The sequence below is a fragment of the Mustela erminea genome, chromosome 6 (assembly GCF_009829155.1).
Source record: "Mustela erminea isolate mMusErm1 chromosome 6, mMusErm1.Pri, whole genome shotgun sequence".
NCBI lineage: Eukaryota > Metazoa > Chordata > Mammalia > Carnivora > Mustelidae > Mustela > Mustela erminea.
Genome location: NC_045619.1, coordinates 65,122,902 through 65,140,502, shown reverse-complemented (window position 1 = coordinate 65,140,502; position 17,601 = coordinate 65,122,902). Strand labels below are relative to the sequence as shown.

The window sequence follows — 17,601 nt, the reverse complement described above, 5'->3', positions numbered from 1 at the left end:
GAAAAACCCTAAACCCAAAGCTGATCCATACCTGGATATATGGGATAAATATTTGAATTATAAAAGTAAAAGGAAAAAAGCATTCAAGTAAATATGTTACCTACAAAAGAAAAAATAATTGCATCAGGAGACAATGAAGGAATGTCTATAAAGTTGTGAATGCAAAACATCATAAAGCAAGAATTATCTCCTGAGCCAAATTTACATTAATGAAGAACATACATAGTCATGCTAGCATCTATAAAATATAACCCACATACCCACATATTCTACTGACAAAGTCTCAAAAAGTCCTTCCACAAAATGATAAAGAATGGTAGAAAATAAAAACAATAAAACAGAGTTCAAACTCAATAATTATTCTTAAAATAGTCTGAAATGCAATGCATATGTTAACATACCTAATAATTATCTAGATCTAAATTTCTAGACAACAGTTTAAAATATGATAACATGGTACCTGAATCTGTAAGGTACCTAGCCTCATAAGAAATTACAGGGAAATCAATTTTTTTGTTTTTTTTTTCTTTTGAGTGGGAATACAGGAGTTAGGGAGCAGAGATATTCAGAATGACAATAACAATGTTACCTTGTCTTTAGAAATTTATGCTTAAAAGTGTGCATTAAAAGGCATAGATATATTTTATTGCTATAAGCTAAAAATAATTTGGTAAGCAAACCAGACCTAAAGGCTTCCTTTTTTCCTATGACATATTCAACTATCTCTAATCCTCCTCCATCACCTTTAGTCTTCACTTTGCAATTTGCTTAAAGAAGGGTTCACAACTGTCAATGATAAACCAAAGAACTAAAAAAATGCATGGGTAAACATAAGTACCACAACGCCAACTGAATATAGAGCAACTCAGAGTAGCAGAGAGTTCCCTTCCTTATTCTCTAAAGTTTCTTTAGAGCTAGTTACCATGACTTGTCATCACCTGCTCCTGCAATGTGATGGTGTTATCTGACAAACTGGTTAGATTATATACAATCTGTATTATGGAATCAGGAAAATGTCAGATTTCACTAGCTCTGGAAAATGGAGGTTTGAAGGAGAGAAAAAAAAAAAGTAAATGCATAGAAGATGTCTACTCTTAGATACTGCTTCATCATTCTTTCCTATGTTAAGAGGAATACAGTTCAAACATTTTTAAAGACTTAACTTTGCTAAAAGTAGAAAAATGGGACACAGAATTTCCAAATCATTGGAGGAAAAGAAGAAAAATTAATGATTATAGCAACTATAAGAAAAGAGAAAGGAAACTATTAGGAAGCATTAACAAAAAATATAAAACAGGGGGCGCCTGGGTGGCTCAGTGGGTTGAGCTGCCTTCGGCTCAGGTCATGATCTCAGGGTCCTGGGATCGAGCCCCGCATCGGGCTCTCTGCTCAGCAGGGAGCCTACTTCCCTCCTCTCTCTCTGCCTGCTTGTGATCTCTCTGTCAAATAAATAAATAAATAAAATCTTAAAAAATATATATATATATTTATATATATATAAAACAGACTTTAGAGGCTTACTGAAAATGCTAACAATAGTTATCTCAAGATTTTGGTATTAGAAATCTTCACAGGGCGCCTGGGTGGCTCAGTCATTAAGCGTCTGCCTTCGGCTCCGGTCATGATCCCAGGGTCCTAGAATCAAGCCCCACATCAGGCTCCCTGCTCCACAGGAAGCCTACTTCTCCCTCTCCCACTTTCCCTGCTTGTGTTCCCTCTCTCGCTGTGTCTCCCTCTGTCAATAAATAAAATCTTAAAGGAAAAAAAAAAAAAAAGGAATCTTCACAAAGAATATAGGTTACTTTTAAATTAAAAAATATATAGGTTTATACATATATAAAACTCACATATATATTTTAAAAGCTAGCTCAGACAAAACTAAAAGTATCAAAACTGTCTCCAAGAAAACAACATGTCATAGGAAATTATTTAAAAATACATGTCCATTAAACTTACTGGTTCATAAACTAGACCATCTGCAGATGCAACCATCGTTTCTGCTAAATCCAATACATCTGCTCCAACATCTGCATAAAAAAAATTAGACGTTGACATTCTATGTTCAGAGCCAAACTATATCTTACATAAACTAACAAACTGAAATGACTAATAGAAAGTTCAAATATAAGAACATAATATAATAAAATAAATTCAAATACATAAAATCACTTTTCTACACCAATTATTTGTTCAAAAGTTAAGAGTCACATTTTTTTAAGTATTCAAAAAAAAATCAATTAATCCTTTTTCAATTCTTGTTCAGTAAAAAAGAGGACTCAAAATCTCATGGTAAAAAGCATAAATTTCAGTCAACTGCAGAGCTTTGCAAAAACTGTCAACAACCTAATCACATGTACTAAATTAAATGGTTGCCAAATAAAATATTAAATACAAAAATTACTTTTAGAAATTTTAAGAGAAAGTCACTGATGACTTTTAAAAAAATCAACAAATAGGAAAAGTTTATTTGGAAAAGGTGAAAATATTAATGGTCTTCAAATATCTAAAATAAGGCAAAAACATGACATATTTAGTAGTACCAAATTCATAGTTTAAATACAGAGTGCTTCTTTACTCTTAAAACCACTACCATAAAGAAAAAATAAATGAAAAGGGAAAGAGATTAAAAATTTTTCTGAGAGGGCGCCTGGGTGGCTCAGTGGGTTAAGCCGCTGCCTTCGGCTCAGGTCATTATCTCAAGGTCCTGGGATCGAGTCCCACATCGGGCTCTCTGCTCAGCAGGGAGCCTGCTTCCCCCTCTCTCTCTCTGCCTGCCTCTCCGTCTACTTGTGATTTCTCTCTGTCAAATAAATAAATAAAATCTTTAAAAAAAAAATTTTTTTTCTGAGATTAAATCTCCCAGAAATTAACTCCTTAATTAAACTATCTTACACTTTAAAATATTTTGTCTCAATTTTGTCTCAAGACCAATTTGTGGTCTCCACAAATTCAGTAATTTAAAAGATATCTTCGGTAATTTAAAAGATCTTTCATGCAAAAAATCCTCATTTTTGAGAGCAATACTGATTCAAACATTATTTATCTAGCATAGTAACATTTTTCACTTCTACCAGTATAATCAAGTGAAGCCAGGGAGGAAAACAGAAAAGGGTAACACATTATTTAGTTAAAAGACTTGGATCCATATTTTTATACGCAACAGTACAAGTTAAGAGTGACAAACCAAAACAGTGAAATAGGATATGTTGTAGAGCATGGGTATAAAACAGGTAACACCAAACAAGAAAGAAAGAAATGATACATCTAAATCAGAACTCTGACTCATGAATATTTCTTCCAATTTTCTTTTAATTATACTAATGTGAAAATTAAATATCTTCTCTTCGTGGAAAAGAAATCTGAAGAATATAAGCTGGGGAGCAAAGCAACTTGCATTATTAAATAACATTACCATAGCATTTTAAGATATCATAAAGGAAAAAATAGAGTTAAAACACCACCAGTGATTTTACTTTTTACTAACAATTATTTAAACCATAAACATTACATGGACCAACAAGTTAAAGGTATACTCACATTGACACTTCATAGCAACAGTAATATCTATATTGATTCTCAATTTGCTAAAAGACAAAAAGGAAATATTAGTACCTATCAAGTAATCAAGAAAACATGAGAAATACAAATCAACTGATCTATGAAAACTTGGATTTCAAACAGAATAAAATATATTGATTAGAACTTGGATAGTATTTCTTATGGCCAAAACAAAGGCACTTTAAAAGTAAAAATTCTGTACTTTGCAATTATTCTAAAAACCTTTCTAATTTAACAGGTTTTTGATACAGTATCCTTTAATTATGGTAACTCAACAATAACTCCAAGCAACTCAGAAAAGTCTACCTCTGTTTACATAAACCCTAAATGGAATATTCTTTTAAGAACTTAAAATTTCAAAATCAAGAGTTAGGAATTACAAGTCTTTCTCTTCTATTTATCAGATAAATATCATATATCAGGCATTATGCCTGATGCCTTACAATTATTATCTTTTTTATTGTTTTTTTAAAAGTTTTTATTTATTTGAGAACAGAGAGAGAGTGTGTGTGAAGGAGAGAGAGAGTGCCACAAGGGAGGGAGTGGCAGAAGGAGCAGACTCCCCGCTGAGCAGGGAACCAGATGAGGCGCTCTATCTCAGGACCCTGAGATCATGAACCAAGCCAAAGGCAGATGCTTAACCAACTGAGCCGCCCAGGCGCCCCTATCATACCCAGGCGCCCCTATCATTTCTATTCTTTATCGTGGACCTATAAAGTAGATAGCTCTCCAGTTTTTCAGATAAGCAAATCGTGTTCAGAGCAGAGTACATGCCTGGCTGAAGATCCCATAACCATTGAAGCGGCATATTGGAAACTAAGTCTGAGTGTCTCAGAGTAAATGCACCGAAATGCCAGGAAAAAACACTTCTGATGCTTGAAGTTTTGCGTAGCCATTTTAAAAAGTTCAGCCAATGCTGTATTTTCAAAGGATCAGTTCAAATCAAGTTAATTTTCAAATAACAGAATGAATTAAGCACCATAATAACAGAATGAGTACAACCAATATCAGTCCCATCCTGTGCTTTCAATCAAAACTTTCTCCCTCTAATAATTTTTCTCTGGTTTCATTAGGAACTATAAATTTTTGGAGCTTCGTATGGTCTTTAAATTGTCTAGAATTCAAACTGTATTCCAGGCTTAGGAGATGCTGCAGGAACCACAGAATGAGGCCAAGCGGCCAGGCTTCTGGGAATCTCCACTATGTTTATGAGGTAAGCTATGTAATACTTCATTTGGAAAAAAGCAAAAAGAGATTCATTGGTGCTAAAAATGACAAAATTAAAAAAAAAATTCTTTGAAAACTACTCGTATCTAGAATAATACTCATATTACAGATGAAGAAACTGAGGTCCAAAAGTCAGTTGTGTGATTTGCCAAAAGTTACACTGCAATTTACCAATATAGAATTACTTAATTCCCATTAACCCCATGAGGAAGATACTACAACTATTACCCCCATTTTATGAAAAAGGAGACTGAAGCACATGCAAACATAGATTTACTAACTTCCCTAAAGTCACATAGCTAGTAAATGGCAGGGCTAGAATTAACGTTGAGAAATAAAGTACACCTCCCTCCATCTAGTGCAATCTTAACATTATAAACCTGTTATCTCCAATCATTAAAAAATCCAAATTCAAATAAAGTATATATTTTCAAAGGGTTAGTGATGGTATTTATAGTAAAATTGTATTTAGATATAATTTATAAAAATCTAGTTATAAGCATATACAATGTAGCTTTAGACAATTTATTTTCCAGCACACACAAATCAGTAGATATTTCAAAATCTAAAGAGTAAACAGTTTCAAAACAAACAATTTCTATCATTTCAACACCTTTAAAAAAAATAAATTACGTTCTCTTAACTTTTTTATACAAGTGCATATTAAATCAAGAAGATCTCTCTTTTAAAATTTAACCAGTACTGAAATGATTCTAAAATGTTTCACCTAATGCATGCAATTAAGGAGAATTTTTTTAGGATGACTACTTCAGAAATAAAATAAACCAAGTATAAAAGGTTAGAAAAAAATTTTAAAAAGATATGCTGACTTTAAAACAATTTGAAAACAGAGGTATTTCAAGAAAAAAAAAGTTACCTAGAAAAATCCTTATCTACTTCATATTCATACTTCATCCATGTATCTTGATATACTGAAAATTCCATTATGGTTAATAAAGCCATCGTGGTAAATGCTATTAGAGAAACTGAGAAATCAAACAAACAGAAAACCAGAATTAAAACAATTTTTTAAAAGTAAACAGCGGGAAACTATTTTAAAAGTGAGATTAAAATTAGCAAAGAAAGCCCTTATATGATTGCCAGGTGAATGGATACTACTATAAGGTTTTTCTTAAAGTGTTCATTACATATTCCTTTATAAAACAGCTCAAAATTGAAGATTTAATGAGCACAACAATGAACACAAACATTTCTACTACTGAGAAGCATTTTATCTCATCAATATTAAGGGTATCTCAGTAACAGATCTGCCAAATTTTATAAGACACAAAAAAACCTTTTCCTTTCTTATATATAGCAATGCCACAGATATGATAAATGATGAAAGTAAGCATAAGTCTTACAAAGCAGTCCCCTCATAATTAAAAACTCATCCATGCCTCTAGCCCAATCTATAAACAACTAGACAAATTTGTAGCTCCTGAGAAGCCATGATAATCTGTGTACCAGAAACTCAAATAACATCTCCAAATCTCTAATAAAATTCTCATCTACTTTGGAATCTCCTAAATATACTACCTCATTTACAAAAGCAAGTAAAAGATCTGACAAAAAAAAAAAAAAAAATATATATATATATATATATATATATGTGACAAAATACATTTAAAATGTATTGTGAAACAAGAACTTCCACTATTTTCATTTAAAAAACTTAATCACAGATTAGAAATGGCAAGCAATTTAACTACACATTTTACCAAATGAAATGTCAGGGTTTTTTTTTTAAGATTTTATTTCTTTATTTGACATACAGAGATCACAAGTAGGCAGAGAGGCAGGCAGAGAGAGAGAAAGGGAAGCAGGCTCCCTGCTGAGCAGGGAGCCCGAAGTGAGGCTGGATCCCAGGACCCTGGGATCATGACCTGAGCCGAAGGTAGAGGCTTTAACCCACTGAGCCACCCAGGAGCCCCTGAAATGTCAATCTTATGTGAAAAATTTTGAAAGCTCTTCATGGGGAAAGAAAATACTAAATACTGTCATAGTTGCATATTTTTCTTATATATTTCATATTTATTTTATTTAATGAACACTTCTATCTGTACCAGGTACTGAGTTAAACATTTTATAAATATTACTTTACTTAATCACTAGACTAACATTACTAGGTAAATGCTGATATTATCCCCATTTCATGGAATAAGAAACTAAAAGAGAAGGATCAACTTCCTTAAGTTAGAAGGAGTAACTTCCTTAAGGTCAAGTAGTTACGAAGGGGTAGAGGTGAGATTTAAATCCAGACAGTCTGGTTCCAGAATCTAAGCCTTTTAACAATTACGTCAGGCTGCCTCTCTCCAGTAATGTGAAATCTAAGCATTTCTATTATAATGTCTAACTTGATTTATTCTTAACCAAAACAGGACTGAAGCAGTTCAAGTTTGTTAAATAACTTCTTGCAAGTTCAATTTTATTTACATATAATTATACATAACTCAAGAGCCCCAAAGCAGTAAAATTGGATTAATTTGTTCAGTAATGTTCTCATAAATGCTGCTAAATGCATAGACTGCACTGGGTTGGATACACGTGACAATAAAATTAGGGCAAAGAGAGGAAAGATGAGTCACAAAGTTATTGTGCAATTCATTGATGAGTTCTTCTTCATGACTACATTTCTGTGTGTTGTTGACTGGCTCCCTAAGAAGCTGCACTCGGGGAAGCTGTTTTAATTGGAACCATACTCACCTGTACCCCCACTGGCTGAAGTCTCTACATAGCTCTCAGGAACCTTTGGAAAGGCATCCAACTCCTTCACCAAACTTAAGGTTTTTTTCCGATTCAGTCGCCTCATCTTCAGGAAAACCTTCTTCTTCTTTCATAGAGTCATGCTAAGGAATAAATAATGAATACATGAATACCCTAAAAAAGATACAAAGCTTTCTTTTAATTTTAGATAACTGACAAATGTTTTTGGAACAACTTAACATTTTCATACCTCTTTGAGGAATAAAGCTTAATACTTATCTGCACCTCTACTTTCTCCACCCCACCCTGGCAAAAAATACTAATGAAAGGCAATTTACACACACAAATACATTAAACAGCAAAAAAGTGAAAAGCAATTCACACTCAAAGAATTTAAATATACAAAAGAAAGTAAGAAATAATTTTTCTGGGGCGTCTAGGTGGCTCAGTTGGTTGAGCCACTGCCTCCGGCTCAGGTCATGATCCTTGAGTCCCAGGATTGAGAACGGAGTCCTGCATCAGGCTCCCTGCTCAACAGGGAGTCTGCTTTTCCCTCTGACCCTCCCTCTTCTCATGCTCACACGCTCTCTCTCTCTCTCTCATAAATAAAATCTTAAAAAAAAAAAAAAAAGAATCTTTCTTCTATTAAATTAACAAATAATAAAATACATTCCCACCAACAGATGACAATGAAATAAATTAAACAGGCATGCTAATCCACTGCTAGCCAGAATATAAATAATCACCATTCTCCTTTTGACTAAGTAAATTCCATTTTTAGGAAACTATCCTAAGGTAATAATCTTGTTGTCACCAAAACCTTTTGATTATGAGGATAATTCTCATTATGAGGGTAATTCTCACAGTTATTTTTAAATATCAAAGAAAGAAACACTGGGTAACCAATACAAACTATGTTGAATTAAAATCTCTGAATGTATGTAAACACTTAAAACCTTATAAAAGAAAACAGGTAATGATATAGGAAAATACTCATAATACATTAGGAAAAGACTAGAGGGTTGTATAAGTCCAGTTTTATGGGAAACAGGAAAGATATACAAGAAACCAATTAGAAGTCTATAGGCAAAAATGTTAAAAGTAGATCATGGAAGGATTTTAGTTGTCTTTTTAACAGAATTTTGGACTTTCTAAATTATCTATTTTTATAATAAAAATACTGTTTAAAAATTGACTGTTTGGTATTCCTTTTTTGACCAATATGCCAACTATACCTAAAATATGTTACAAAGCCATAAACACAACTGAATTCTCAAATATTCATATAATTTTATAAGACTGATTTATATAAATAATACCATAATTGATACTACAAAGCATTACTAGAAATCAAAATTGTATTAATAAAATCAACACCTAATAGAATAAATCAAATGGTTGCAGGAGCCGCTAAAAGAAAAACAGTGTCTCTAGAAGACAGCAGAAAAGCTCATCTGAAATCCTGAGGGTAGGATTAATATGGAAAGAAAAGGCCACAGAAAGAGCATCTGTGAACAAAAAGTCAGAGAAGTAAAAACCGCGCAGTGATCATGAACACTGTCCATGAGACCAGTCCCTAAGCGGGGGCACTACTAATCAGTCCATGAGGGGCCGACTGCTCCAAAGTGAAACTGGATGCAATAATATGTTGATTTTGTTTGCTATTAGAAAGACCCAACAGGGCGCCTGGGTGGCTCAGTGGGTTAGGCCGCTGCCTTCCGCTAGGGTCATGATCTCAGGGTCCTGGGATTGAGTTCCATATCAGGCTCTCTGCTCAGCAGGGGGCCTGCTTCCCTTCCTCCCTCTCTGCCTGCTTCTCTGCCTACTTGTGATCTCTGTCTGTCAAATAAATAGAATCTTTAAAAAAAAAAAAAAAAAAAAAACCTAACAAACTTCTCTTTCCTATTCCATATGCACAATGTTGCCTTTAGATTATAATTTTGCTTTTTATGTGCATGTTTTACTTAAAGAAAAAGGAAGACATCTAGACGTGACAGATGAGTTTCTGATCCCCATGACAATTACAAAACTGGTATTCGCATTTGTAAATTAAGCTTCTGAGTGTTTGTAGGCATAAGTTGTGCTCCCTAAGTTTGTTCAAATCAGGGTAATCAAATTTGTTTTCTGTACCTGTTTAGTGGTAACTACACCAAGACTGATTCTTCTTCAATCTTTCAATTTCTACTCATTCCTACTGGAATTAAATATTAAACATGTTCAAACTTCTCATCTTTAGAACAAAACGCTACATTAAATCAAGACCTGGCTGGCTCAGTCAATAGGGCATGTGACTCTTGATCTCAGGGTGGTCAAAGTTTCTGGGGGCAGACTTTACTTTAAAAAAGGGGGGGGGGCACCCGGGTGGCTCAGTGGGTTAAAGCCTCTGCCTTCGGCTCAGGTCATGATCCCGGGGTCCTGGGATCGAGCCCCACATCGTGCTCTCCGCTCAGCAGAGAGCCTGCTTCCTCCTCTCTCTCTGCCTGCCTCTCTTGCCTACTTGTTATCTGTCAAATAAATAAGTAAAATCTTAAAAAAAAAAAAAAAAAGAACTGTCCCCATTTGTACACTGTGACTACTTCCTCACTACACACTCACCCCTTACCTATATTTGATCTGAGCTAGGTCATTAACAACTTCTTTAGTATGAAATACTATGAAGCCTTTTTAGTCCTTATATAATTTTGTCTCTGAAAAAATAGTTTATCACTTCTTTTTCTTCTCAAAACAGCATCTTACCTTGGCTTAAGCGATACTATACTCCTGATTTTCATTCTACCTCAAAGACCTTCTTCGGCATACTGTACAGATTCTTCCTCCTTCTGGATTCTGCACTTGGGTGTTCCTCTCAACCCCAATATTTTCCCCCAGTGGTCTCCCATCCCTACAATTTTCATCCACATGTTGATTCCTCTCAAATCTTTATTCCCAGTACAAATCTCTTTGCAGACATGTATGCATTTTTCTTTCTATGACATTTTCATTGGGTCATTCCAAAGACTATTCAGATTCAACTGCTTTTTTGATTTTCTGTTTTCTCCACTGTGATGTCTGAGCAGGAACCTGTCTCCCTTGATCTGTATATCTCGAATGCCTGGCACAATGGTAGTTAATAAATATAAAGGGGAAAAAAGGAAGGAAGGAAGGAAGGGAAGGAGGGAGGGGAGAAGGGACATTCCACAAAAAAGGAAGGAAGGAAATTTCCCCAGAAATACCTATGACAGCACAGCTTTGAATTAAAACAGTTATATAAGTAAATATATAAATATATAAGATCCACAAGGAGAGCAATTTTTGCTTTTTTCACTCTAGTAGTCCTAGTGGTTGGCACATAACAGGTATAGATAGCATTGTTAAGCAAATGAATAAAACTGAATTTTACTCCTAAACTTTATTTTTAGAAGCTTTATGAATGCTTTCTTTTAAATCATATATAAAGACAGGACAGCAACTGGCGCCTGGGTGGCTCAGTGGGTTAAGCCGCTGCCTTCGGCTCAGGTCATGATCTCAGGGTCCTGGGATCGAGTCCCGCGTCGGGCTCTCTGCTCAGCGGGGAGCCTGCTTCCCTTCCTCTCTCTCTGCCTGCCTCTCCGTCTACTTGTGATTTCTCTCTGTCAAATAAATAAATAAAATCTTAAAAAAAAAAAAAAAAAAAAAAACCTAACAATTCAAACAGCTTATTCAGCACCCCTCCCACCTGGCTACTTCCCAGCCTCTATTAGTAGCCTCCATTCTTATTTTCCACGATCACTCTTCTAGACTGGAGCACCTTGCCACTCTGCCACTCCTGTCCCATTCCCATTAGATCAGCACTAACCTACATCTAAGAAACTCATTCTGTCCCCAATACTTGCCACTCTACTCCATAGAGGCACTGTTCTGATCAATGAACCAATTATCCAATAACTTCTAGTTTTTCTAAAAGCATCCTTTTACCTGCTTTCTTCATGAAACTTGACATTTTCATGGTGGTAATTCCCTTCAACTCCTCACTTCACTTCTTAGACTCATAGGGTTTTATATATGCAGCACATGTTTTATATATCATATTATGACTTCTCAATCACCTCTTCCCTTCTACTTCTAATAATAAACACATATACTATACAGAATTATAGCCCTCATACAATGTGTTGGGTATTATTTGAAGGATTGTATATATTTATTCATTTACATCTCTAAATGACTATATGAAGTAGATACTATTTTTGCTCATTTATAAAGAAACTGAGGTACAGAACAGTCAAGTAATTTTTGCAGGGCTACACAGCAAGTGATAGAACCTGGATTCGATCCCAAGCAGCTAGTCTCCAGAGTCCATGCTCCAAACCACAGTGTACACTGACAGTTGAGTACTTATGATCATCTTCTACTAACATCTGGATATATTTAAAATCTCCTTAATGACTCTAGCACCTGGATCATTCAATATGCTTCTCTTCTTCCCCATTCCATCACAATCCTTTGCAAGTCATGACCCTATGACACTCATCCTCCACAGGATGTGAATGAATAGCATTCATTCACAATGACAATGCTTTTGCCATGTAAGTGTGACAGATTTTCAATGCCAGTGACTTAGATCTATGCAAACCCACATACAGCAAGACCATGTTTTGGCTCCTCTTAACTTCTAGAACTGCTTGATTTCTAAAATCTAAAACACTAATTTTCCTCTCTGAGCAGAATCAATTATCCTTCAAGCTCTTTAACTTCCTAACTAGGACAGAATTTGTTCTTCATTATCCCTGTGTTTCCAACCCCTTGGACTTCTCCCAGTTACCAGTTCCACTGCTCCCATTCTCAATTTATATGCTTCTCCATCTAGCTTGGTCAGTCATTTAAAGAAATGCATTTAGAAATACCCTAGATTAGGCCACCTGGGTGGCTCAGTTAGTTAAGCATCCAACTCTTGGTTTCATCTCAGCTCATGATGTCAGGGTCATGAGATCAAGCCCCACACTGGGCTCTGTTCTCAGGGAAGAGTAGGCTTAAGACTCCTTCCCTCTCCCTCTGCCCACACCCCTCAACCCTGCCTGTGCTCTTTCTCTCTCAAATAAATAAATTTAAAAAAGAAAGAAAGGAAGGAAGGAAGAAAGAAGGAAAATTTCCTAGATCACTGGTTTCCAAAAGTCACTGCCATTCTGTTATAAAATTTTCTTTTTTGAACCTTAATGAAAAAACCAAGGATGATACAGGAAACTTTCAAAGCTAAATATAGTCAATTTAAAAATCTTATATCCAAGATAATTTCTTCCTTTTTTTTTTCTTTTTTAATGTGTCAAAATGTCCTTTCTTTTATGAAATGATAAAGGTAGATAACAGACGCTTTGGTTTGTTTTGATTTTTGGATTAAAAGCTGCAATTCTACATCAGTCCTCAAATGCAGCCCCTTTCCCTGTTTTGTGTACTGGTCCACAAAAATAATCATTTACAAGCCACTGCATTTGATTCATTTGCCCACTGGTTGGTGCTGCTCTTCATACTTTCCATTCTCCAGTAACATACCCATTTTCTTCAATTTCTCCCCTAAACCGCCATGTATATTAAGAAGCAAAACAAACGAAGTCCAGGGAGTCACTGATAACACCGGAGACTAAGACAATGCTTTGAAAAACTGCTTAAAAAAATAAGAAACCACCTTTTGTGCTGGAACACAGACACATACAATCATTACTCAATCTAAGTAATGTCATACAACCCATATTTAATCATTGCATCCATTTGAATAAGAGACTATGAGATGCTTACCAAAAATAAAACACAAAATTCATGACACCTTTTAGTCTGCTTAAGTTTAACTATGTCTCCAAATAAAAATGGAGAAATAATTTTACTCCTGCTACCCACATTTTATGAGCTAACTTCTATTTTTAATACATATTTGGCAATATGAGAAATATTTAATTGGTTAACACATATGACCATGTTGCAGGCTGAAGTGTGTTCCCTAAAAGGATACAATGAAGTCTTAATCCTGGTACTTGTGAATGGGCCTTATTTAGAAATATCTGGGTCTTCGAAGATGTAATTAGTTGAGATGAGATCATACTGGATTAGGGTGGCCCAAAATCCAGTAACTGGTGTTCTTCTAAGAAGGCCAGGTGAAGACACATAACCAGGAGAGAAAGCCATGTGAAGACAGAGGCAGAGATTAGAGGGATGCACCCAAAAACCAAGAAGAGCCAAGGATTAACCAGATGCTACAAGAGGCAAGAAAGGATTATTTCCCAGAGCTTTCAGAGGGAACACCAGGGCCCTGCTGAGACCTTAATTTCAGTCAGCTAGGCTCCAGAACTCAGAGAATACATGTTGAGGTTTTTAAGCCAACCAGTTTATGGTACTTTGCTACAGCAGTCCTATGAAACTCACACAAGCCATTAGTAAGAATGAGAAAGAACACAGGACAGATATTATTCAGGCTATCAGTGAACTTCAGAAATAAAAAGCAAAACAACTTATCTGTAACTTTAAATTACTTGATTATACTGCATTAAAATACTTTACACTAAAATTTTATTATGAAAGATAACTTAGTTTCACTTGACAAATACTAGATATCCCTCCAAAAGTACTTCTTCTTTTCACTTTAAAACATAGACTTTTTACAATAATGTTCATGTTGTCTTTAAAACTATCTATCCCAACATAATTCAAATAAATATAGTAACATTAAAAAAAAAGGTATACTTAGAAGCTGAGTAAGATGGTAAAAATACAACTTTTTTGTGACCCCCAAAAAACCTGGGTTAATATCTAGTCACTTACTAGCCATGTCACAAATTTGGAAAGATCCTCAACATCCCAGAATCTATTATATTTTACTTTTAAAGGAGGTAGGGAGGCATAATGGCTACCTCACAGTTTCTAACAAAGATAAAAATGAGTCATTTGGTAAATCTTTCTAATTCTCAAAAGAAATGCAAAGATTTGTAGGATATTTGAAATTTATCTTAAAGTCCTTGAGGAAAGTGGTATAGTATCTGAGATTATTTAATAGTATCATGAATAGGCCAAGGCTGATATAAACTGATAGAAAAGCTAAGAGAAGAGGCTACAGAGTGATGGCAACACAACAATTTGGAAGTGCCTGGCAGCAATGTGAAGCAAAGATAAATATAATCCTCCTCAAATAACAGCTTGACTATACTAACTACTCAATTAAAGTGTACAAAAGTGAAGTGAAAAAGGTCAGGTCAGGGACACATGAAATACATTTATAACAGAATGAATGTCTCCAAATACAAGAATGAGTTTACAAGGCACCAAGAGCAGAACTGACCTAGACTATAATAAGACTGTATGGAGTAGTAGAAAGAAGGAATTTGTACCTTAGTAACTGAAAGGAGAACAGCTTAAGAATGCAAGCCATTGGAAGATGGAGTTTACAGACATACTAACTATATAGAAGAAGAGTGTTTAATTTCTTTTGGGATCAAAAAGAAATTACATTAGAAAGCACCTTCTTCAGTCTATATGTTGTCTAAGTACCAAGGAAATACCTTTTTTTTTTAAAGATTTTATTTATTTATTTATTTGACAGACAGAGCTCACAAGTAGGCAGAGAGGCAGGTGGGGGGGCGGGGGGAGTGGGGAAGCAGGCACCCCATTGAGCAGAGAGCCCAATGCGGGGCTCCATCCCAGGACCCTGAGATCATGACCTGAGCTGAAGGCAGAGGCTTTAACTCACTGAGCCACCCAGGTGCCCCCCAAGGAGTTATCTTGTGAGTAACTACAAAGTTAGGAAACAAAAATTTTTAAATAACAAGAGTGAATAATGAATGAATGTTAACTGTATGACAGGCATTGATCTAAACGCATGTGTTCACTCATTTAATCCTTACCAACAATCCTATGAGTTAGATGTTATTATTCCAATTTTGCAGACAAGGAAACTAAAACACAAAGAGGTTAATTTGCCCATCATGAAATTAAGACGCAGAATCAGAATAAATACTGAAAAACTTGTTAAATAGTATTTGTTAGCTAGCAGACTACCTAAATGTAACCATCATTAAAAATAAGTTTCACGGGGGCGCCTGGGTGGCTCAGTGGGTTAAAGCCTCTGCCTTCGGCTCAGGTCGTGATCTCAGGGTCCTGGGATAGAGCCCCACATCGGGCTCTCTGCTCAGCAGGGAACCTGCTTCCTCCTCTCTCTCTCTCTCTCTGCCTCTCCGCCTACTTGTGATCTCTGTCTGTTAAATAAATAAAATCTTTAAATAAATAAAATCTTTAAAAAAAATAAGTTTCACTATTTCTTCTAGTTAAGCCATTAATCCCTAAATAAAATAAATATATATTTTTTCTAATTCTTTTTTTTTCTTTTGATGTTCCAGATTAGGCCTGATTTCCTTTGAGAGATCTTTCAAGCTTGATATATTTTTTAAAGATCTGTACCCTTAACCCACTTCAACTCAGTTGTGTACTAAAGTTTATTATCAAAAACAAAACAAAACAAAACTCCTCTCTTCCCCATTCCCCCCAAACCAGGAAATTTATTTTTTTCATGTTTTTCCTCTAGGACAACTGGAATAACTGCATCAATTTAAAGATAGCGATAAACAAAACAAGCATCTCCTGAATTCTTCAGTGAACAGTCTGACTCATTTCTTTTAACGGCTATATACCAGAGTTTAACGTATCAGGCTAGGCAACAACTTAAATACAACTTCAAACAAATGAACAAATCTTGTTTTTAAATGTATCTTTAACTGCTTCTGAAAGCCAGTCTTGAAACATTTTAACAGATACTATGTAACTTTGCGTTGAGGCCACTAAATTCTAAATATAAAACTTACTTAAATAAGTTTTCTCAATAAACTATCAACTCCATATACTACTATACCTAAGGCTATTTTCTACCTTGAAGTGAAAAGTTACCTTCCGAAGTTTTCTTAACCTTAGAAAGTTATAAGTAAAGTAATAACACTCAAACCTCTCTCCTATAGCATCTCGCCAGCCCTGCCCCTTTCTCATTTCTCCAAGCGGCGTGGGAAACTCTTTCGAGGCGAGGCGAGGCCAAGACCTAGGTCTTTCTTAAAGTGAGCAACCTGCTGCCAAGAATTTGGTATTTGCTGAATGGGGGTAGGGAGCCAGACACCCGGGAGAATGGGTCCACGATCTGGCTGGTCTTCACAACACGGGACCCTTCTCCCTGAGGACCAGAGGACCCACTGGGGCACCGGACACTGCGAGAAGCAATGGGTCAGGGTCAGCAGCTATCGGGGAAGCACTTAAACTCCTTCAAGTTGCAAGATAGAGCAGAGACACAGGACTGGGGAGATGGGGGCTCCCAGGCGCAGCGCTACCCGGGGTCCTGCCAGCAACGCCCCCGGGGGAGGTGGAGCGGCTCCCTAGTCCGGCCCTCTTCCCAAAGGAGAGTGATGAAGACAGGGTGCCAATCTCGTGACAGATTCTCAGCCCCCTTAACCACATTCACGCCCTGAACAGCCTTGGAACAATCGGGAAAACAGCACTCAACGGGGTTTCAGTATTTTACCTTGTGTTACGGAATCAGCCGACCGCCATGTTTCACAGAAGCCCGGGTCGCCCGGGCTCCCGTTTACCCGAAAATATCGCGAGAATAAAAGCGACAACCCCTGCTGAAAACGTCAAATGGGAGGCAATGTAGACTTCTCGCGATATTTCCTTTGCTGACGAAGAGCTCCGTGAATCAAGAGGTGTGGTTAAGATGAAAGGGTGTGGCTAAACAGAACGCAGGTGGAAACGTAGTTTAGGTGTAACCACGTGGCCAATAAGCAATCAGCTTCTCCGGCAAGGGCTGGGTTACCTTCGGAACGATAGCTACGGGCCGCAGAAGGAACCTCAACTCCTCACACGTTACTTCGTTGCTAATGTGAAACTTGGGAGCAAGATTTGTGGTTTGCAACCCTAATGAGTATCACGTCTCCAATCTGCTCCACGTTTTGTGCCTTCTGTTTTAGCCTCCTCATTTTCTTCCCGTCAAGAACGTTTAGACCTAGGTAATGCTTTTAATTATTCAGTGTTTCTCTTGACTTCTAGATAGTAAGTTCCCTAAGAAACCACATCTGTCTTCATCACCTTTATATCTCCAGTGCCTCCTACACACTCAAATATTTGTTAACACTTCAT

At 36.1% G+C, this 17,601-nt stretch overlaps 1 protein-coding gene and 1 long non-coding RNA gene across 2 annotated transcripts in view; one reads left to right on the top strand and one right to left on the bottom strand.

Annotated features, from left to right (window-relative positions):
* The window catches only part of LOC116593369, a 28,773-nt gene extending 12,458 nt beyond the window's left edge, over positions 1-16,315 (top strand). Inside the window, exons 2-3 of the long non-coding RNA XR_004286879.1 lie at positions 4,632-4,771; positions 16,010-16,315. This is a non-coding gene — a long non-coding RNA (uncharacterized LOC116593369). The remainder of the gene's footprint in view (positions 1-4,631; positions 4,772-16,009) is intronic.
* Positions 1-17,097, bottom strand: part of ERGIC2 (ERGIC and golgi 2) — a 39,152-nt gene extending 22,055 nt beyond the window's left edge. The window contains exons 1-5 of the mRNA XM_032347551.1: positions 16,988-17,097; positions 7,492-7,634; positions 5,663-5,771; positions 3,538-3,584; positions 1,957-2,027 (exon numbers count right to left, since the gene is read on the bottom strand). Of these exons, the coding sequence (XP_032203442.1) occupies positions 1,957-2,027; positions 3,538-3,584; positions 5,663-5,771; positions 7,492-7,597 (333 nt within the window). The 5' untranslated portion in view covers positions 7,598-7,634; positions 16,988-17,097. The remainder of the gene's footprint in view (positions 1-1,956; positions 2,028-3,537; positions 3,585-5,662; positions 5,772-7,491; positions 7,635-16,987) is intronic.
* Positions 17,098-17,601: the final 504 nt, after the last annotated feature.